Raw genomic sequence first — 22,895 nt, forward strand, 5'->3', positions numbered from 1 at the left:
ATATATATATATATCAATTCTTTTTTATCATTTTATCGGTTTTCAATTTCTGTTTTTACTAAACTGCATTTTATTTTCAATCAAGAGAAGAATACAAATGTTTTAAATTATACTATAAATATAAATATATATTAGGTACATAAATAATAATAATAATAATAATAATAATAATTACAGTAATATAATGTATGACTCTTGACCACCTAATTGAACTCGTATATTTAGGCTGTAAACGCATTACTTATTGTATTGTATACAACTCTTAAAAGAAACTATAATTGAAAACGATTGTCCCTCTTGATCAAAAATTGATGAAATTGTCAAGTCGTTTATATACATTTGAAAACAACCTCTACATATTCTCTTTATACATATTAACAATTGGAAATGATTTAAATACTAATACGTTGAACTGAAAAACTAGCTAATTACAAAAAAATATTGTTACAAAAAAAAAAAAAAAAAAAATTAATAAATAAATGAAATCATTGAGAAGATAATATCTTTAGGAAAATTGCTCCCTTGAATTTAAGTTTATTAAAATCTCAACGTACAATAAAATAAATTGAAATAATAAAATCTCTATTCAACTGCAATCCCCACGTGTTCTTAATTCGATAAGGCGGCAAATGTTGACTCTATTCAAAACCTTCAGCAATATATATATATATATATATATATGTATATATATATAGATGACAACAAGATGTGCCAAAGTTATCAGCCAATGAGGAGCAATATTATCGCGGTTAATATGAACTGCATCTAAACCGTATACAATTAAAGCGACAATTATATCGCACAAAGATCAACCGTTCAAAAATGAATGTAAATAAAAAAAAGAAAAAAAAAAAATGTCCCCTTTTTTTTTTGGTGGCTGTCTCTCTGTCCTTTTTTTATTGTTTCTGCATTTTGTCCACCTATCATTTGATCATCAAACCACATTCATATATAACTTCAGTGTATTTTATAAAATTGTTTACATATACTAATAGTCTATCTTAACTGTTTTCCGTCTCCTCACACACAAACGCTTAATGTATCGCTTTAAATCTACATACGTATATCATAAATTCTATACATAAATACATGGTAAATTTGCTTTATCCATAATTGTTTTTATCATCTCTCTAATGTGAAAAGGGAAAAGACAAAAAACAATTATTCGCATTAAACAGACTAATTGGAGAAAATTTGCATAAAAGATTCTTAAAGAAACATTTTATAATACATTTTTATGCTGCACTTTTCCAAAGAAATGTTTATAAAATTTCTTATAGACAGAAAGCATTTTGCTTTTAAAGAGAAACAATTTAAAAATTTAATTAGCGAAAATTAATTGCATAGTAAAGTGATGTCGATTAATTTCCTACTAAATAGTACGTGATTTAAGTCTACGCTATATAACCTTGACCCTATGGGAAAGGAAAGGAAAATTTCCGTAAAACGATTTAATCGATATTTAAATTCATAAACGGGTTAATGGCATGCAGTTACTCTCGAAAGCAAATAACTTTTGAGTTCCGCTTACGCGGTCTAACTGTTTACTGAAAAAATACTTCTTTTAACTGTCACTTAGTCAAACCAAATTAATTTCCCCATTGAAAAATGTCAGCTTTTGAAAAAGCATTTTTTGGAAACTTTTACCGAACCTTACTATATGTTAAGTCTGATTTACGGAACAGAACTAAAGAGCAAATTTTCATAATGCTTTAAACGCATATGAATGAGGGTCGGACAAACATTCATTGATATGACTGTAGTAATCCTAATTCTATTGAGAATGCATACCTTTTCTAGTTTCTTTAGTGCGCATGTATCGATGATAAAAATAAATTGATAAAGTTAATAGATCCATACCATTCGGTAGGTATAAGAATATCACTAGTCTTTGGTCTCAATATTTGTAATAATTTATTTATTTTTTTTCATTTTATAACCAATTATTTAGGCGATGTCCCCCTTATTATGTATTCGTAAAATTCTGTGACGGTTCGAAAGACGTGAGGAAAGAGGCAGAGATAGGAAGATGGTGGATAGGCCGTAGTATAGTAAGCGGCAATGAGATTTGATTCACGCCCCTGATCTACTCAACTACTCAATATCGAATTTGCAAGAGATTACAGAAACCGCAATAAATTTTGTCCGTTTTGATTTTACAAAATGCAAATGAGAACGAGTCACCCAGGCATCCGTATAAAAGACCAAAATAACTCGACTTGTATTCCAGTTGAAAAGCAGAAAAAACACTGCCTACTTTCCAATTTTTCTCAAAGACTTTACATTAATTCTTAATTGCAATTGTACGCATTATCACTACTGTTCGTCTAAGACAAATGATAGATGAACCTAAGGGCTTTCCCTAGTTTGCAAATGCGCTTGGCCAAGTGCCAAAATTTGACCCTATCGCAAACTCACAACTTCGGATACACGATGTACTTTGTCAGAATGTTAATGGATAGATAAGAGAATTATTGATAAGGAAGGGTTATCGAAACGAGAGGTTGCATTTGGTACGCACACATACATATAGGTATACACGCATGCTAGTCGATCATTCACACACGTACACCATGAGATCATATTTTCTTCGAACACTTTCTACTCAAATATGTATAAAAATTTAAGAAACAAAAAAAAAAAAGAAAAAAAAAAGAAACTTTGATAATAATTAATGAAAAGGTTTGTTGTTCAAAATCGAGTTTTATAAGGAATGTGTCCAATAATAATTGCTCACCAACAAGTCACAAAGAAAAACCAGACAACACTAATACACATTTTGAATTTAATTGTTTTGTAATTTCGTTTTTATTTGCTTTTAAAGTTTATGTATTTAGCGAAAGTTTTTGTTTATTTCATTAATTTTATTTCAACTTCTTGCAAAACTTTTTATTTGTAAAAATTTTTGTTATTTTTTTTTTTCTTTTACTTTATTTTAACCCCAGCTGGCACGAGTTATATTGTACTGCTATGAGCTAAATATTATCTCTAAAAAATTATATTTATTATATACCCATATGTTCATATTTATAAATACTTGTATGTATGTAAAGTTTAGAGATCTCCTTTAATATTTAGTGAAAATTGTATTTAACTGTAAAAAAAAGAAAAAAAAGAAAAAAAAAAAAACTCTTAAGGATATGAACTTGCAATGAACGCATTTAGTTTTTCTAAAATTTCTTAGATCACAAAAAAGACACGAATTTTAAGTTGAGTTCAATTTAATTTAATTGATTTGAATGATTTCAAACAGTACTTATATGCCTTGTCGTGATTATGCAATGAAGATAAATGTTTAATAAAATATTCTTTTTTTTTTTTTTTTTTTTTTTTTTTTTTTTTTTGTAAATTTTAGTATAAACAAATGGACTGAACAAGAACAGCAAGAAGGCGTATATTACACAATTGTATTTAAAAACACACGAAAACTTTGCCTTGTGTATGATAATATTTTATAAAAATTTAATAGAAATCTAATATATATATATACATATATATATATATATATTTTTTTTTTTTTTTTTATTAATATATATATATATGAAAATATTCTTATTTACAAATTTATATAAAGAATGGGTTATCTTCTTATATAAGAAAGAGTGCAACTGAGCGAAAATTGCATTGATTACTTCCACAGCTCATTAATCGTTAAGCATTAATTTTCCTAAACAGTTTCTCATAATATAAAACGTACGTAATTTGTGTGTGTGTCTTACAAATACTCCTACGTTATGCTGTCGCTGTTGTCATTATTGTTTATCGTTCTCATCACATTTACTTCTACTACATATAACTTAACTACATATGCTCATAATTCCTGCGATAGTTATGTAAAAAAAAATAAAAAATAAAAAAATAAATAATAATAATAATAATAAATCGACATGTCAATGTATACAATATTGTGCAAATAATTAAACGCTATTTATTCATATGTTGCGCATTTAAATAGATTTGTATGTACACGCATATGTCGTTCGTAGCTTATTGTTTCCGATATAGATGTCTGGCTTCACCATATATGTAACAAGTCGTTTAAAGTATTGTGTTGCGTTTGAACCTCATAAATGCCATCGAATACACATATGTACGAGGGATGATAACAAAAAATTTTTTTTTATTTTTTTTTTTTTTTTTGTAATATACGAATGTAAGCTCAGTTGTCATAATCACTTTTTTTTTTTTTTTTTTTTTGTGAAGTTGATGTTCGCCCCACTTACTTAAAATATATGAGATGTCTATTGAAAAAGTTGTACATCTTTGTCTATGATCAGTGCGATTTTCTCTTTATCTCATCAACTATAGAAGAATGTTGTACCCTATAGGTTTTTTTGTCAATTTGAGGAAAAGAAAAATCATACCAGACCATGTTTAACATCCCGGCTGATAGAATCACACCGTGGAGAAATCATCGAAAGTGTCAGGGATTCTCGGATTGTAGATTTCTCTCAGACTTCTCTAAGAATTCAGCTCCAATGACCAACCTTTCCACATTCAACAAACAGATCTGTATGTAGTACTAACGGAAATTGCTATATAACACCTACTGGGTTGATATCTACTGCTTGCACAGTAATAATCCAAGGGAACATAGCATCTGACGCCAGACCATTAAATAATTAGAGATGCAGATAGGTCTCGCTTTGTGAGGAGGTGAAAGTTTTAGAAAAGTTCTCCTCAATTGCCGTATTTTCTTCACAAGCTGAGAAGCGCCACAATTGCCCGATAAGCCTATGAGCTTCGTTTGATTAAGCAATCAAAGCATGCACAACAAGTTAGCGTTGCCGTTAAGATGCTTGGTAGGAAATGTAAAAGCTTCAAATAAAATTTCCCCAAGAGCAAGCCCAAGCAGTATGAAAATACTGGTCGGCATAAGCCAAACGATCAACGAGCTTTGTCAGAGAAAAGTGTGATAATAATTTTTGCATTCCAATTTAGATGGTGCTGTGGGCGTGTCTTTCGACTGATTTGTTCCTTTTTCACTAGCAACCTGTGTACAAGGACTCTCAATGTTTCTGCAAAATTTAGAAACGATAGCTTGATTATTGCGGCCAAAGAAATGTTTACAACAGCGGACAGCCAGGCGGACATGCTTAAATCGACTAAGAATTTGATACTGATTAAGAATATATATATATATATATATATATATATATATATAAATAGTGGGGTGAAGCATCCTTTTGAGCGTTGCAAACCTTTTGAAAAGATGAATATAAAAGGGTTAATTTTTTTTAATATATTGCGATGAAAATTGATTCGTCTTAACACTGTACTAAATTTGGAAGGAAAGTGTATCTTTGGGATCGCATCCGATAAAATGCCTTAATATGGCAATATGAAGAACATGAAGATTAATTGTGCTCCATTGAGATCACGCCAGCGTACGCTTTCGGCCCTCTTTCATATAGGAAGAAGGAAAAATGATGCCCTTACTTGGAAGTATAACTTTCGGTTTTTTCTCACGAGTGATGCAACTTCCTTGTCTCGTCCGACTATAGCATTTTACTTGTCCAATTCAATTCCAGCCAGACCCAATTGTCGTCTGATTGCTTAATTATGTTAGGTTTGATTAATGTGACGTCTCCTTTTGTCTCCTTTTTTTTTTTTTGTGGCAACTTGTGTAAGCTTTTCCTTTTACAATGTACGAAAAAGGCAGGAGAAAGATGAAGAGCAAGAGCGGGAAACATTTTACATAATCGGATGTGATTAAATCAAGTGAAAAATTTATTACTACATATCAGTAACATTCATTATATTTTTCTCGCCTGCATTTAAAAGGATAATATGCATTGTATATAGTATACGTTAACGTTTGTTTATGTTTTATGAAAAAAGAACGCAGTGCAGTGCTCGTCATTTTCTACCACATAAGCCAAAACAAATAAAATTCATTATTTTCATTACCTTTAGTTTATTATATTTGAACGTAATTTCATTAAGACTGTAATCGCTTTGTGTGTAATAAAATATTCAAAGATATGTAATTATGCGAGTAGTGTAGAAATTTAAATTAGTGCATGATGACAATTTACCGATTCAATTAAACTTTTTTCAACTTGAAATTTTTTATTTATTTTTTTGCAATATATTCACCTATACATATATATATATATATATATATATATAATATTTATATATTGCTTTGCCATTGTTATATTTATTTTTTATTTATTTATTTCTTCATTTTTTTTTTTTTTTTTTTCTCTCTTTTTCTTTCTTCGTATTATTCATTATTATTTTGACACAAAAAACATTATCACATTTACTATAGCACATAAAACAATACATGTGATGCCCAGCAAGTCGAACGAGCATACATGTTGTTTAAAAAAAACAAAAAAAAAAAAGAAAAAGCAAAAGTGAACTTTTAAAATAATACAAAAAAAGGAAACAAAAACGAAATGAAAAAAATGAAATGAGAATTAAAAAAAAAAAAAAAAAAAGTCGAAAACTTTCCCTTTTTTTATATATATATACATTTAGGATAATCCTTTAACATTATGTAATAACGGTAAAGTAATGCATAGTAATCCTTTTTAATAAGCGCATGCAAACTATTTGCCACAACTCGACTTTAACGCGGATTCGCTTAATTAAATTAAATTCATGTTTTTCAAAATTCGAAATGTTAAAGGGTTACGTAAGCAGTTATATTTGAAATTTGAAAATTTGAAATCCATTTCAAATCATTCAAATTGAATGATTGTCGTAAAGCGTACATAGTACAGTCACACATTAAAGGCTGAAACTATAATATTACACTTTATGATCATTTCAAATAAGTTGACTGACATGTACGTTATGTGCATAGATGCGAAATAATAATTTTGTTAATATTACCATTTACTAAAATGCTATTCCCATTTTATTTATAATATGCATGTGCCTCAAATACGAAACGCAAACGATTGCGATGGCGGCTTAAATGTAGGAACAAATTGCTCGCGAAAAACAAGTAAGTGGGCGCGTACAAATACAAGTTTGGTATCACGCTGAACGTTGCGAGTTGGTGGTCTCTCTAATGGCAGCCGATGATTTGGCATTACGTGACGAGGCTTACGGTCACGGCAATATGCCCGAAGCTTATGCTAAAGTACGCATCTTACCCAAATGGTAAATTTTGACGACATATATTAATTAATAAAATTTATCAAAAAGAAATCATTATTTATTTATTTATTTATTTATTATTAATATTTTTTGTTTTTATTTTTTTTTTTTTTTTTAACATTTATACATTTGATTATTTCATTTCGTATTAACGCAGCGGCGACGGTTCTGTACAACAAACTGAAGTCAGTCCGCCTACACAAAATCCGATTTGGAATGCAACTCTGATATTTGCTCACGTGAAAGCCGATAGCCTCATGGATCGCTATATAGATGTGCAGCTGTGGGATTTAGTACCTCACACAGAATCAATATTTCTGGGTGAATGCAATATTGAATTACAACAGGCCTTTCTTGATGATCGAGCATTGTGGTGTCGATTAGAAGACCCAAAAGGCCTGCGTGGCATCAGCATGTCCAAGTCCCCCAGCGTATCACCACGTGGCTCATTGGCCGCTGGCTGTCCTGGAGGCGATGTTTCACGTTTGCTAAGGCGAGACTACAATATACAGCGATCCATTTCGGACGATGTAGGCTCGATTGGTGAGAGCGCGTCTTTATTGCATCCAGATCATGCCTGGATAGCGGGTTCGCGGCGCGGCTCATCGCAATCAGAGACAATGGAAATTGAAGTTTATCAACTAAGCAAAGATTTTTCACGTTCGCTACCGGGTTCTAGACGTTCATCGTTCCAAGATGCCGAAAAAAATCGTGAAGAGGATATGATTCCACCATCCTCCACTTACTTAGTCGGCCGTCGTCGTTCGTCGGTAGCTCGCAAAGATCCCGATGAGATTTTAAAATCGCTAAAAGCAGTTAGAGGCGAGTTGGGTCGTGCGATGAGTTTGGGCACGGAGACAACTATTTCACGAATGGGCTCCAGACGTAAGTGCGGATATCTTTTGTTTACATCTCTTCAAGTCAGCAAGGAACGCTATAAAGCTTTTGCACAATATTGTATCATTTTAAATCGTCTCCGAGAGAGGCTTTCAAAACAAATGCATTTTATAGCTTGACTGAAAACCGCTGCAACTCACTTTATGGCTACTGCAAAATATAAAATTGAATGTTTTCTCTCTTTGTATTAATCTTAATAAATATTCTAACTTCGACCGCCTTTCTCTCTTTCTCTTTCTTTCTCTCTCTCTCTCTCTCTCTCTCTCTCTCTCTCTCTCTCTCTCTCTTTCTCTCTTTCTCTCTTTCTCTCTCCCTCTTTATTTCTGGCTTTTGTTTCTTTCTCTCGTTCTTTCTTTCTTCTTAGCTCTGTCTACCTTTTGTTATTTGTGTTATATTTTTTCTTTATCTCATTCTAATTTTGCTTACTTAATTTTAATTACATTTTATTTCTCCTCCAATTAGCATCGATGTTGGTGTCAAATTATCAAAGTCTTGACAATTCGTACACACGGCCTGCTAACCAACGATATCCACTACCACAAATACAATACTATTGAATTTATGCACTTTTTAATATTTAAACACAATTGCGTATATAACCACCAACACCACCACCATCACCAACACCACCATTACCGAACATTCTTACATCGAATTGTAGCGAAGAAAGATTATTCTCTATGAACAAATTCAACAAAACAAACTTCCATTTATTTTGCATCCTCTCTCTCTCTGTAAAAGAATATAAAAGAAAATCGAAAATTCACAACTTGAAAATGATATAACCATGGATCGTTATTAAATAATTAATAGTCTAAAATCACAAGCAATTATTAAACTGTATGCAAAAATAATGAAAAGAATGTTTCATGGTAAGAATGCCTGCTTGCTGTCACGCTTCATTTCTTTCTTTGTTTCTTTGCTTGCCAGTTGTTTGTTCCCCCTTAATCTAATGTTATTGAAAAATGTAAAAATATCGTTATATATTTATTCGCTTACTATTAACTGATGTTGTGTTTTTTTTTTTTTCTCGTTGTCGCCTTGAATTTCTGCATTGTTACAATTGAATTTATTATTTTCGGTTAATCCGTTGACGTAAATGACGTCTAAAGACGTTCATTCCGTGTGCTTGTAGATGCACACGACGTCTATAACAGTCCTATTATTCTTAGTATTAAAATAAAAAAAAAAAAAAAAACTAAAATGTGTTTGTGGAAGCACTCACTACTTTTAAAATGAGCATCAATGTGTTAAACCAAGCAAAAGTAAGAGTGAAAGTATACTAAATTTATTCTATGACTTCCAGAACGTCCAGCAATACACAGCGAAAAGCAAATAAATTGCATATGATCGCCCAGTCGTATTCCGAACAACATCTCTGACGCTTTACAAATTTTCAAGGCAATCATAAGCATTTTTCGTTTCGTGGTGCCCTGGTAACTTAAGGGTTAATATTTTACTACCAAACATCAAATATGATACAAAACATAATTCTTTATTTACCGCAAGAAAAAAAAAAAGAAAAGAGACTGAAAGTCTTCTTCTTCTGCGTTGCAAAACAGATTCAATGCAGACTTTGATCGGCCAACCCACACGCCAGCGAATAATGAAATGTTTTAATGCGAACATAACTTTTTTTCCAAAACGAAATGTACGCGACACATACATACACCCGAAAGGAAGGCCGCGTCCATCTGCCATTCTTCCGGAACCGAAGCTGGTACCCTGAATTATTGAACTCAAACTTAAATTCGATTTCACTTCCTCTCCTCTCCTCTTCTTCCATGTTTTCGCGCAAGTAGGCAAACATGCGGCATGTATTGAAAATAACGAATTAAGCTAAATACAATCGCTCTCTTGCTTCTAAGCAGTAAATCTATTTGACTAGTATGTATGTATGCGCATATACATGTGTGTGTGCTAACGTGCTTTACCAAAACCATTTAAATATTGACTGTTATATTGTTATGTGCATATCGAGTTTATAGGATAGTAAGGATAGTAACAAATATATTCCTCCACTCCTCCTCTACATCCCCAGCTAATAAAATTTTTTTTCCTTTTTTTCTTTTGTTGATCCCTTCAAACGAAAGATAATTTATTATAATTTTCAAATCAATAAAAAAAAAAAAGGTAAATCACATAAATTGTCTCTTATATGGCCTAGACATCAGACAAGTACTCTCAATATCATGAATAACAAAAATATTTTAAAATTATTAATTTTTTTTGTCAAAACTATTCCATCTTCCTGACTATCACGAACAAGGTAGAATCTAAAGTGAATTGCACCTTCTACTGGCACCATCCATTAATGTCAGTTTGACTTGGAAAAGTCAAATATTTTGTCAAAAGCGAGCATAACCACCGAATGTGTAAAAGCCGGGTTATTCCGTTCCAACCTATCGGCGAATAAGGTATTATGCCTTTACTATGGCATAACGCTTTCCTTTCAATAGCAAATGCATTTTACGTGTATCCAGATATAATATCGGGAAAAATCAACCGAACACGGCGCGTTATTGATAAATAAAATTCAAAATTTCGGTTGAAAGCGTTTGATGAAAAATGCAGCTACGAGAATTCTAGTCATTATTGAAATTTTCCATTACTACGTATTTATAAGTAAACACATATATATACATACAAGTAAACGCTAATCATTGATTCGTAACGATCCGTAAGACGCATTCGATCTTGACTTTTAAAAAAATATGGGCGTGCAATTCATGTAACAACTACCACATAGTACATTTTTCAAGTATGCAATAGACCCTCGTAGATTTTCTGTGGATTACTCTTACTCCGAAGCAAGCGATGATTGCGCGGTAATTGTTGACATTTGCCAAATACCTGTTTTTACGAAATCCGTCCATTTTGTCGTTAAATGCAGACGCGTTTGTACATCGGTCGAGTTTCTTATTGCATCGAGAATTCACGTTATTCCAGCGAACGTTTGGATAGCAACTCTTCACAAATATATACACTGTAAAGGAAAATTTGAAAAAACCGTCCGTCCCTGTCCTCCGAGGCTGTTTTAGTTTCTACCTCTTTGTGGATGTGTATGTGTACAGATCACTTTCATGTTTAAACTTCATCTTCTTAATCGGTCAAGGAAGCTTTTTTTTGTCAAATTTCAGCATCTTGTCTTCGTTTTGTGACTGTGGTGGTACACAAAAGCTACCCTTTAAATTGCCGGATTTCCACGGAAATGGTTGTACTAGATATACACAAATAACAAAGGCGCGTCTTGCAGAGAAAAAAAAGTGGACATATCTATTTACTACATCATATCCTTAAAAATTAGTATATATATATATATATATATAGCATGTAAAGATAACTGCCTCCTTGTGCAGAAGTTTTAAGCTTAAAATCAGACACACTTCGAATTGTTAGAATGCCGTAGACCTAGTACACAAAGAGACCTTCATCACTAAAAATAAAAGAACAACATTTTTAATTTTTATAACACTGACTATCAATATGCAATGAATAACTTGCATTAAATTCAGAAAAATAAAAAAAAACCAAACGTGGTTCGTCGTGATTTTTAAATTATTATTGCTCGCGTAGGTCTATTATTTTAATTTGAGTATTTATTTAGCAGGAAATTTAATAACGAAATATTGCTTTAATAGGATTAGGCGCTTGCATGTATTTTGATCAGCGACATCTGTTTGTGAAAATAATAAAGAAATGTAAAGCATCAATTGACACAAAGATTAAATTCGATGATATTGACCTTTCCCTAAATAAAACAACAGTTTTCCATTTCAAGTTATTTAGTTAGTTATTCTTTGCATACAGACGCTAATCGTGGAACGTTCAAAATTGCATTCTCGATATTCAGTATTTTCGTTGTTTAACTTGAAGAAGTCTTTTGCTGTTGAAATCCATCGAACACCTTTGGAAGCCTATGGTATTACCGCTTCATCATATCCCAATTGTCGGTTTTTGATTTCAAGGTTTTAAAAATGATGATTTTGAGGTCAATGGCAAAGATCAAAGAACAGCTTAGTAGTTGACGAATAAACTGTTGTTAGACGTTTCCAAGTGATGCGAATAACTCGAACGGAGTGAAAATGGCTACGATGCGAATTGACTAAAGTTGTTATTTCGAACCCTTTCAGCATTCGCGGTTTCATTGCTTACCAGGCAAAAAAGCAAAAGTTTTCTGAGGCGTAATGTGACTAGCGATGAAAAGTGGCGATGATCCACTACGATAATCCTAAACTCACAAAATCATGAGTTAATTCAGAAGAGCCAGTCACATCGATATCGAAGCGGGATATCAACAAGAGGTAGTCTATCACGCACTCCTAAAACCGAATGAATCTATTACTGCAGATGGGTATCGATGTCCATTAAACAAACTGAACGCTGTGTTACTGCGAAGAAGACCAACAATAGCGGCTAACAGACGCAAAGTCATCCTCTTCCTTGCTAACGCTCGGCCACACGTTGCAAAAGTTGTCAAGGGTACACATTTGTAGCTCGAATGGGGGTTTCAACGAATGCATTACTGAAGTAAAAAAAAAAAATGATCAAAATACATGCAAGCACCTATTATATTGCGTAGATTTGAATACTCCGAGCACTGAATCCACTATAGACATAATTCAAATTGCATTTGAAAGATGAGAAAAAATGTATTTATTGATGCAGATTGTGCACGCTTTGACAAGCTTTGTCGAGTGTTCAATGCATATGCCATCAATTAGTTTTACGTCCTAAAGAAAATTAAATGAGGCTCATAATCAGAAAGGAATCCCGTATCTTAGCGAGGAACTTGTTTATCATTTAAATTCATTTATTTATTCAAACACAAAACATTATATACATTTACATAAAAGTAAAACGATCTTCCAAAATAAAATAAGTAAGAAAATTATGTTCTGTGAGTGGAATTTTTTCTATCCGCCACGCTTAGCCTAAAAGAGAGAGAAAAAATTAAATTTCCATTTGTGCACATGGAAATTTTTATAACGAGTAACGATCAAAAACCCAGAGAGCAGAGATGTTCTCGGTCTATGGTGCATGGTAGCCATGTGTTTTGATCGATTTTGGTATTTTCATTAAATTTGATGACAATAGGTTTGCTTTTACTATGACTCAGTCCGTGACTCGTAACGAAATTACTAAACGTGATATTGTCACTATGGTCCTGAAATGGTTTGCACATCATCAACGTGTCTCTATTTCGAATTTTGGTTCGATTGGGTCGTTCCGGTATAGGACGCCGGAATCCTACCTGCAAATTCACAAACATCTCCTTTACTAATGTTAATTGTTGATTTAAGTAAAGTAAGAAAAAGAAAAAAAAAACTCTTTTTGGAAATGCACTGTGAAATAATCAAGATATTTAAGTTCAAAGTTCAAGTGAACCTCAAAGGCAATGCAAAGTATCTTTTTAATAAAGACGAGCCCATTGTAACGTACGGTGACTGCTTTTCGTTTGTTGCTTTTAAGGTTAATCAAGAGACATGACACGATACAATATTCTTTGCACATTAGCCATATATTTTTTATATCAAATCTAATTCTCGCTCATGGTAAACAATCGTTTAGACTCTTCGTAATATTCTCGTACCAAGCAAACATAGTGGAACACGAAGCAAGGGGAAAATTAAAGCAAATATTTTATGCGATAAAAAAAATATCGCTCAAGTTGAACATATTGTTATTATAAATTGCACCATAACGCAAAGGCTGTCTCAAAATTCACTTTATGGCGTCTTCATGAGAATGACACCAGATTGTGCCTTATTGAGATATAAAGTTGCTTCTTTCCACGAACATAAACGTATAGATAGATGGCAGTATATATATAAATTCATGGAATGCAAAATTTATTTCACATTAGTTTTTACTTTAATTAAAAACATTTTACCATAGACTGTTTTCTATCTTTGGTTAACCGCCAAATCAGTTTACATACATGTATGCTCAGGAATGCTCTTAATATCCACTTTTGAGTACTATACGATACGGAGGAGCAGCGACGAGGAAGCAGAAAATCAATTTCAAGTGATTTCTGAAAGCCAGCAATAAAGAGAAAACCCGATCAATTTGTAGTTGTTGTAACCGATTAATTGAATTGAGATTATCTACAACACACCACGGGTAGCATAAATACATACATAAAACGCTGTTAATTAATGATTTCTTTTTCTTTTTTTTTTTTTTTTTTTTATGAGTATTTTAAACATTATAAGTAAGGTATAAAAGGTAATTGTTGTTGTTTCTGGAAAGAAGGCATACATATATCCAGAGTATTTTTGTTAATAACAAGTTAATTAATTGGGTAAGTGAATAAGATGGCTTTAAAACCTCTTGCATTAACATTGCCTTTACTTTGTTATGGCGTTAACTAATTTCGTTAATGTATATCTGCCGTATAATGTAATTCTTGTCTTGTTCATGTTTTGTTATTGTCTTGTAAAATGTTAACATTTCTTCACCAATTTGTTTGAAATTTGTAAGTTTTATTCCGTCTTTTAACAAATTGAAGTGACTTTGAAAATTTAACTATTCATACGTTTGATGTTCAATCTTCTTTTTTTTTTTTTTTTTTTTTTTTTTTTTTAATGTAACAAAAAAACTAGGACACAGTCGTATTGGCGTACCCAGCAATCCAAGCAGTCGCAAAAATTCAATATTCGATTTGGCGCAAAAGCAATTACCCGTAGGCTTAGGAAATAGCGCAACAAGTCCCCCATCAGATGATGAAGAAAAACGCTTCGCACCGAAATGGAGAGGAAGCGGTACGAATTTGCCACCTCAAACGGTTAAACAAGCTCTGTCTATGCTAAAGCAGGCATCGTCGGCTACAAATGTTTCTCAAGGGGTACAGGAGCGGCAATATTATCGCGGTTTACAACAGCCAGAGATCCCGCATAATATGCGCAAGGGTAGTATATTTAATTTGGGGACCAATGAAAATCAGCCGCGTAAAGATAGTGTATTCATATTAAACTCAACTGAAAGTCCGGGACCGCGTCAAAGGAAAGCCAGTATTTATGTAGGGGCAAGAACGGCCACTATTACGCATGACTCCCCTAATCCAGTCCGCAAGAATAGTGTGATGAATTTAACTGCAACAACTGAAAGTCCAAATGCAGCTCGCAAACCAATTTATAATGCTAGCGCGAAAAATCTTAGTTCTCTATCAGATTCAAGTGGCAGCTTATCGACAACATCAAATATTATTACTGGTATGTCAACTGATTACGGCTTACAATTGGGTCCAGGCCAAATACATCCCAAAGGTTATCGTCTAACAAGTGCACGTCATGGCGAGCTTAAAATGGGTTTCGTTAAAATCAAGGGTACGGTGGAGGTCGAGGTATGTATATCTGCATCTAGATATATCCTTTCTTTTATAAACGTAAATTGAAATGAACTGAGAAAAAAAATTTTTTTTTTTTTTTTTTTTTTTTTTTTTTTGTTAAATACGTAGAACGTGCTAATGAGTAGAAACAAGTGGTGACAGAGGGAGAGATAGGGAATGACCACAGCGTAGCGGCTGTGTGGCCGATCGCGTTAAAATAATATATAGTCGGTAGTGTCTTTATTGGTTAGGCAATCAAAGTTGCGACGAACTATGGCGTAAAGCACACTGAGACTTCAGTCCGCGAGCATCGTCTTATCCACTAGGTTAAGCAGCAGACTCTTAAATATGTTTTTAACTAATAATTTTTTAATTTTTCTTTCGCTCAAAAAAAAAATTTTTCATTTCCATATCCTTCACGGGTTATACATGCGACTAAGGGTAAATTTAAGACATTCGCGATCATCGTACATTATATTTTTTCTCTGCGTCTGGTTTTTTAGGTATGTGCGTGCGTGGGCGACGAAAAACATGCCTTACCAACTACATCTGGAAGAGCAAGTTTGATCTCGAAACTTCGCTTATCCGTTTTGTAAAGATTAAGTACAAAGATCTGCTGAATTCGATTAAAAGACTCACTTAAAACTTAGAAATGGAAAAAAAATCTCAAAAATCACTATTATATGGTACAAGTTTAGAAATAAACATCTGCATACATATATATATATATATATATATATACATATATATGCTGCCACAGTCTATTATAAACTAATCTTGTCTTACAAAAATTCAATAAACTGCATATGACCATCCTTTTGCAACACACGGCATTATTTACTTAATGTCTCATAAGGCATATATATATATTCTTGATCAAGGCAAAATTCTAAGACAATTCATCTACGTTTAGAATGAGTTGATGGAAAGAAACAAATAAGAAAATCATATATGGTTGCGACCGACTCATTTATACCCATCACAGCTCTCCTAGAAAAGATTGAAATAAATGAGAATTATAAAGTTGGATACGCCAGAATATTGGGTGGGTGTAACTGATTTTCCCTAATTTTGTCGAATAATTTTGTGGAAATTTACATCACGTATCTGTTGCAGTTTATGAGTAACAAGCTAAAGACCCGGAAGCCAAAGGTGTTCTCAGTATTGATCGTATAAACGTGTAGGCGTTGTATGTGTGCTCTTTGACTTGTTGGTACTATTTTTTTACTTTAGCCGCTGAGCTTGTTCCTCTGTAGGCTGGCTTTCTACACATCTATCCATCCATCCGTCCATACGTCTGTCCGTTTTTTTATTGTTGCAACGCTCGCGATTATGGGAATTGAAAGACACAAGCGGCCTCCTATAATTAACAATGTTGGTTCTGAAAATTCAATGCACCAGAAATGTGGACGTCATGCCTTCGCCTCTAAGTTATAGCAAATTACAATCTAAATTTCGGTCAGAAGGATTCCCAAGAGTCATCTTAATAAAGAGTGTAGTAGTGTAGCAGTGGTCTCGAACTTCCTAATGACACACAATTTTTACATATAAATGTGTGGTAATCGTTAAAAAAGTTTCGGATGAAGAAAAATATAACTTTTTTACATATTAAATGTAGGTTGTCTGCGCTCGAAATATTGTGGCTGTCGATTGTGAAACACCACCAGATACGTATGTAAAATGTTACATAAAGGATGGCGATCGCCTACGTCACAAAAAGAAAACACGTGTGGTCCGCCATGCAGCCGAGCCTATTTACAAACAAACCATTAAATACCAGGTATGTATGGAATGCGTTGAAAGTTATTTTCATTTAAATTCTTTGCACATGCATTGCATGAAAGCATTTTTTGTTACTTAACCATTGTTGGTCTCCTTTTAATAGTAAAGCAAAGTTACAAGAATATCTGTAAATAATTTGTAACTAATAACTATAAAGATAAACCGTGCATTATACGCTTGTATATATTCATAAATACACACATATATACATATATATATTAAGTATTCGAATTAAATTTAAGTATTGCAATTAACATTTTAGAGCTCCGATGTGTTTGGCCGGAACATAGTCATTATGCTCTGGCAACGTTGCGTAGGCTTCGAGCACAATCAGGGCTTAGGCGGCACTGAGGTCAACTTGGACAAGGTGAATATCGCTCAACACATTGGTGGCTGGTATCCATTATTTCCTATGCATTCGTATGGTGGTTCCGATTCCGATAATTCTCCTTGACCGATTACGCTTCCAAAGCAAATTCTCGGCAACAAGAGCAACAACGATTTCGGCATTAACACAACACGTACACCAAGCAAACACAATAATTTATTAAAGGCTCATTCAGTTAACTTAAGCAGGACCATTATTAATTTTATAGAATATATGAAATTAATTTTAAATATTAAATCATTTATTATGGGAAATGATATTTTAGCATTCATTTTGCCCGATTATTAATCATTTCTTTCGCGTTAAATTATAACACTTCTTTTAATGTATTCCATTTCTTAAGATCATTCTATTACCTCTAGGTTTCATAATAACAATTTATATAATATTTACATAAAATACGTAATGCATTCAAGTGTCGCATAGATGAGTTTACTATGAAGATGTTAATACTAGAAGCGTGGAGGAGACGAAAACTCCTTCGCATTCATAATTATTACAAATGATACAAAATGGACAAAATCAAACCTAAGGCTTTCAGTTATATTAGCGTTAATTTGCTTTATCATGTTAACACTGTACAACTATCGCGTAACGCAATTTCATTCACTTGAATTTTCCATTGTGAAAACAATACTTGCACACTGATGACATGTATCTATTTCTGCCAAAGCGGGAGTGCGAATGCGTTTTTGCAGCGATCTTCAAAGTCCTGAACAATGTCTAGAGCACATGGACAGATTTTTTTTCATAGTTCCTTTCCGTAGACGTATCCGTAAGGACACTACTTCCTATCTTAATTATTTGCGAGTGTAGGGATTGTGCAAAAAAAAGTGATCCAAAGTGAGTCAAATTCATTCCCTTGGATAGAAATAGATATATGTACAATTTGATTAATACTAGTGTTAATGGCAATCACAATTTCTGTCTCAAAAGTCTGATCAACACTCTCTGCACATAAATCGCTAATAATTTCATTGCGTGTAGAACCTTGAAAAGAAAAATCCAAAAATTAACCAAAAATTATAGCAAACATCATAGCTTAATAGGAAATGCTTCAATAAAAATGTTAAGATATTTTCTAGACATGGATCGGATCATGGTGAAAAATCATTTTCGCAGCACATTTTATATTCAGGACATTTTCCATTCATAGCGAAAAATGCATCGCATTTCTAAAAGGAAAATTTGTTGCTTTTCTTTACCGGCAACAAACTATACCAATGCGGACGTCTTTTCTTTTTCTAATTTTAAAAACAATTTTACCATTTTAAGAGGCCCGGAAGAAAGAGATCTGTTGCGTTTACTCAATTCTTCCATAATGAGAAAGATATGAATATATAAAGAATGATAAGAAGGATGAAAGTTTGCTGCAATACATGTTGAGGTAGAACTTTTGGGAAAATTAAATAAAAGGTTTTTTTATCTTAGGCCCAACAAAAATTTAACTGCTCGCAAAAGACAAAGCTTCCAAACTCCAAAATTCTCTTAAAATTAAAAAAAAAAAAACACAGAATGCTATTCAAGCCTTAAAACCTATCGTCACTTTTAAACAAGAACGCCTCGTTTCATCTGTAAAAGATGTCGAGAATGGATATTTCTCAAATATTATATAATACTAAATTGATCTCATAAATCTGAATTTTATCAGACGTGTCGCTCACACATTGCAGCAGGTTTGAGTTTAGGGTACATTTCCTTATCATTATTCCAGCTTTGAAACATTTATTCATATATCGCATAAATGAAATATTTTAAACATCTTAACACAAATATATTGACAAAAACACCAAAAATAATACAATAAATTAAAAAAGTAAGAAAATTCTTTGAAGTATTAAGGAAAAACATTAAATTTGGCGTAAGCAGAATATTAAATACCCACAACTAGAAGAATATTAACCTTGTATATTGAATATCGAATGCTAGAATGCTTCTTTCCACCTAACAGATCAGATTTCCATTTAAAAAATTATTTTTTTGAGAATTTTTATTCATATAAAACTTGAATCTATAAACAATTTTAAGAAAATTCGAATCGTCTGTGAACTAATCTTCTAAGCCCATATTTCAGGCGAATTTCGTGAACTATGAGCGCGTGTCAGCTAATCGAAACAAATTCTTTCCCTTTTCTCATTCTAATAAATATTTTTAGTGGACTTGGGATGAGATCATCTCAACTTTCTTTATCTATTATATATTACGTTCCCTGCTCATCTTTCAAATTGATTTGTGGAAATATCATAATTCAATTCCTCTATTCATTTTTGGGGCTCTGAGAATTGTAATAATGATTGGCAAAAAAAAAGTGAGCAGAAGACCATCACGTATCTTTTCAGGTTTATGTATATATATATATAAATATATATATATTATGTATATATATAGATTGATATATATGTATATTGATATATATCATATTGTTAATTAGTACCAAATTCTGAATCTTTTTAAGCATGTCCTTCTGTACGTCTGTGTACAATTCTTTTGATCGCAAAAATGAAGACGCCGGTTTCACAGATTTGGCAAAAACATCGGAAAATGAACTACGTTGGGCACACGTGCAACGCAAAATAAGACAAGAACAGCTTTCTTCTCAATGGAAAAATAAAAGGGTTTTCTACATTACATCTGATACAAGGGCCAACATTTTCGCTTATATCCTATATATTGGATTAAAATTACTGTGCAAAAATGGGAAAAATTTTCGAACAGCCAACTATACTGTATGAAGTATCTAAACTCCATTTTCCTTGAGTTATTTTCCAAGACAAAGCTGGCAGGCACAAGAAATTCAGCTATAGCTGAATATAATTTTCTTACTTGCTACAGGCGAATTCATGTAACTTCCACATGTAGTGATTTATATCCCTGAGTGATCCCTGAGTTGATTTTATTAGCTCTTAGTTCGGTAGACAAACAGATGAGGATTGCTTAGATGCATTCCAAATTTGAAAATGGCTAAGATTTTGTATGCTTCATTAAGATTTTGGAGCACGTTTCTGCGCCTTCTAAAGCTATTGAAATAAAAATTAAATTTTAATACACTATAGTATTGGGTAGACGTGGTCAATTTTGCCCACTTTTGTACATATTCTACAGCATCACCTATGGAATATACGCAATTTAAGAGTACTACCAATTTTTTATTCGTTTTGAAAAACTATTTGGTGTGCAAAAGCTTCCAATATGTCTGGCAAATTTGAAATCGGTAGCTTCATCTTTGCCGCCAGAAGAATATATATAACAGGCATTACTCAGTTGGACAGACGGACAGAGGGAAATGCGTAAATCGTTTCAAAATTTGATGTGGACCAAATGCTATGATGCTTCCGTCTAGACATTGCAAACGTTTTGGTAAAATGAATATACATCCTTCAGTGATGGGCATAAAGACAGTCTATCAGTCAAGGTTCAGTGATAGGCATAAAAAACCCATTATATATACATATTCCTGATAAATTGGTAAACGTTTCTCCATAAGCATTCCACCTATGTATGGATTCATTGTAAAAATAAGGCCGAAGCTTAAAGCTATCTGACTTTTGAGAGCATCATGCAAATCATCAAACAGTGTGAAAGAGAGCCTGAAATGCAAAACCACAAATCGAAAACAGCGCCAAAACTTATTTATAGACTTTTCATGACGGAAATAGACCGCAGATAACTCGGTATTTCCATTTACTTTTATATGCCAAAGGTATTTATATTACATATATTTCTGTAGTTTTCCCGGTGCGATCCCTGATATTTTGAAGCGCTTACTTCATTGATAACCTAAAATTTAAATATCTCTGTTTTTTTCGATAATTTCGAGCTGACTGACTTTTCCCACTTTCATTGAAAAGACGGTTAAGGTTCACGATCCATATGTATTCTCTAAGAGCTTTCAAATTTCTTACGATCGCAATAATCAATTTAGGACAAGTATTTACTATTTAGTAAATAGTATTTAACAACAACATTACATACAATGGTCTCTCAATTTTCTCTAAAGTCAAATGGACGGGTATAAAAACGTAGCAAAACATAGAATAAAATAATATTTTGTAATAAAAACATATTCGATAAATATGTTGCTTTTGCAGATAAACCAAAAATTTTCAACTTTATTACCCTAACGTAAAATTTAAACAAATTAATAAAGTGTTTTAAAAAAAAAGAATAGTAAAATGAAAATAATGCTCTCTATGCAATTAAAAAAATATTTTACACTAAATACATATAAAGTGGAACTCGCCTATAGTAATCTAAATTAAATGCAAGTCAAAACAAAAATCCAAATTACTCTCCTTATTACAGATACAGGCAAACACACACATACCCAGTCACATGCGCGCACATGTACCGTTTCAATAATCTTCCATATTGATTTGCTTAGACCACTGTCTAAGGCTTGATCGGGAAAATGGATATATTTTCGCTATTTGATGGCTATGTATATAAATCGAAATATCTCGCCCAATATATATCAAGGACTTGTTGATAATATGCATAAGATTGGTTATGCTTGCATTGATATTTTAAAAGTCGCGACTAAATCAATGTGCCACGATCAGGGACCGATTTACGCTTCTCGTCATCGAGCTAGAGTATGATATGAAAGACAACAAGTAAAAAAATTATATCCGGCCGTGACCAAATCTTTTTCGCCCATCGACGTGATCGTAAAAAAAGAGGAAAAGAACTACATTTCCATATTCTATGATATTAAGAGGGCGCAACTGATTTTCTCTTCTTTCCAATTTGTCATTATGGAAATTTATTTGCCACATGCATTGTAACTTATGTGACGGACAGACAGACATACTTAAATTGATTCAGAATATATACGTAGTTTCTGAGGTCTCTAGAGCTTCCTTTCGGACGTTGGAAACGTTTCAACAAAATGAACAAATACACCCCATCCTTGGGTTATGAGTATAAAAACGATACAATCGCAGTTTGGATTGATGATACTCGATTACTTTTGTATTGAGTTTGAATTGTCGATCATCATATTTGGTATCATCATATTTCTGGTATCATCGTGGTGTGCACGTAACAAAAAAATGTATAGAAGCGGGAGAAACATAAATAAATATTCAAATAATATATAAAATCTGGGAAAGAAAGCGATGAAAAAACTTGAAGTCATACAAAGTAAAGTTTAATAAATTGTTTATTTAAATTGACAATTTCTTTTTTCTTAATGGCTAATTACAGTTTTATAACATCTATATTTATGGTGTAGCTCCCTCTCTTCTTCCGTTTGCTTTTTTCCTTATCCTTATCCAGTTTTATGTTTTCCGACTATCGCTTTATAAAGAGAGTTGGCTTGAATGTTGATATCGCAGAATTGTAGACCTAAATTGTGGTCCCTCTCCTTTGACTAGGTAT

The 22,895-nt window shown here is 32.6% G+C and overlaps 1 protein-coding gene across 6 annotated transcripts in view; it reads left to right on the forward strand.

Annotated features, from left to right (window-relative positions):
- The window catches only part of LOC119632710 (regulating synaptic membrane exocytosis protein 2), a 114,214-nt gene extending 94,938 nt beyond the window's left edge, over window positions 1–19,276 (forward strand). For all 6 annotated transcript variants that reach the window (XM_038025773.1, XM_038025772.1, XM_038025775.1 and 3 more), the window contains 5 exons: window positions 6,938–7,119; window positions 7,274–8,001; window positions 14,622–15,361; window positions 16,965–17,126; window positions 17,391–19,276. In XM_038025773.1, coding sequence (XP_037881701.1) covers window positions 6,938–7,119; window positions 7,274–8,001; window positions 14,622–15,361; window positions 16,965–17,126; window positions 17,391–17,582 — 2,004 coding nt within the window. In that variant the 3' untranslated portion in view covers window positions 17,583–19,276. The remainder of the gene's footprint in view (window positions 1–6,937; window positions 7,120–7,273; window positions 8,002–14,621; window positions 15,362–16,964; window positions 17,127–17,390) is intronic.
- The last annotated feature ends 3,619 nt before the right edge of the window (window positions 19,277–22,895 follow it).

Source organism: Glossina fuscipes, unplaced genomic scaffold (assembly GCF_014805625.2).
Source record: "Glossina fuscipes isolate IAEA_lab_2018 unplaced genomic scaffold, Yale_Gfus_2 1, whole genome shotgun sequence".
Taxonomy (NCBI): domain Eukaryota; kingdom Metazoa; phylum Arthropoda; class Insecta; order Diptera; family Glossinidae; genus Glossina; species Glossina fuscipes.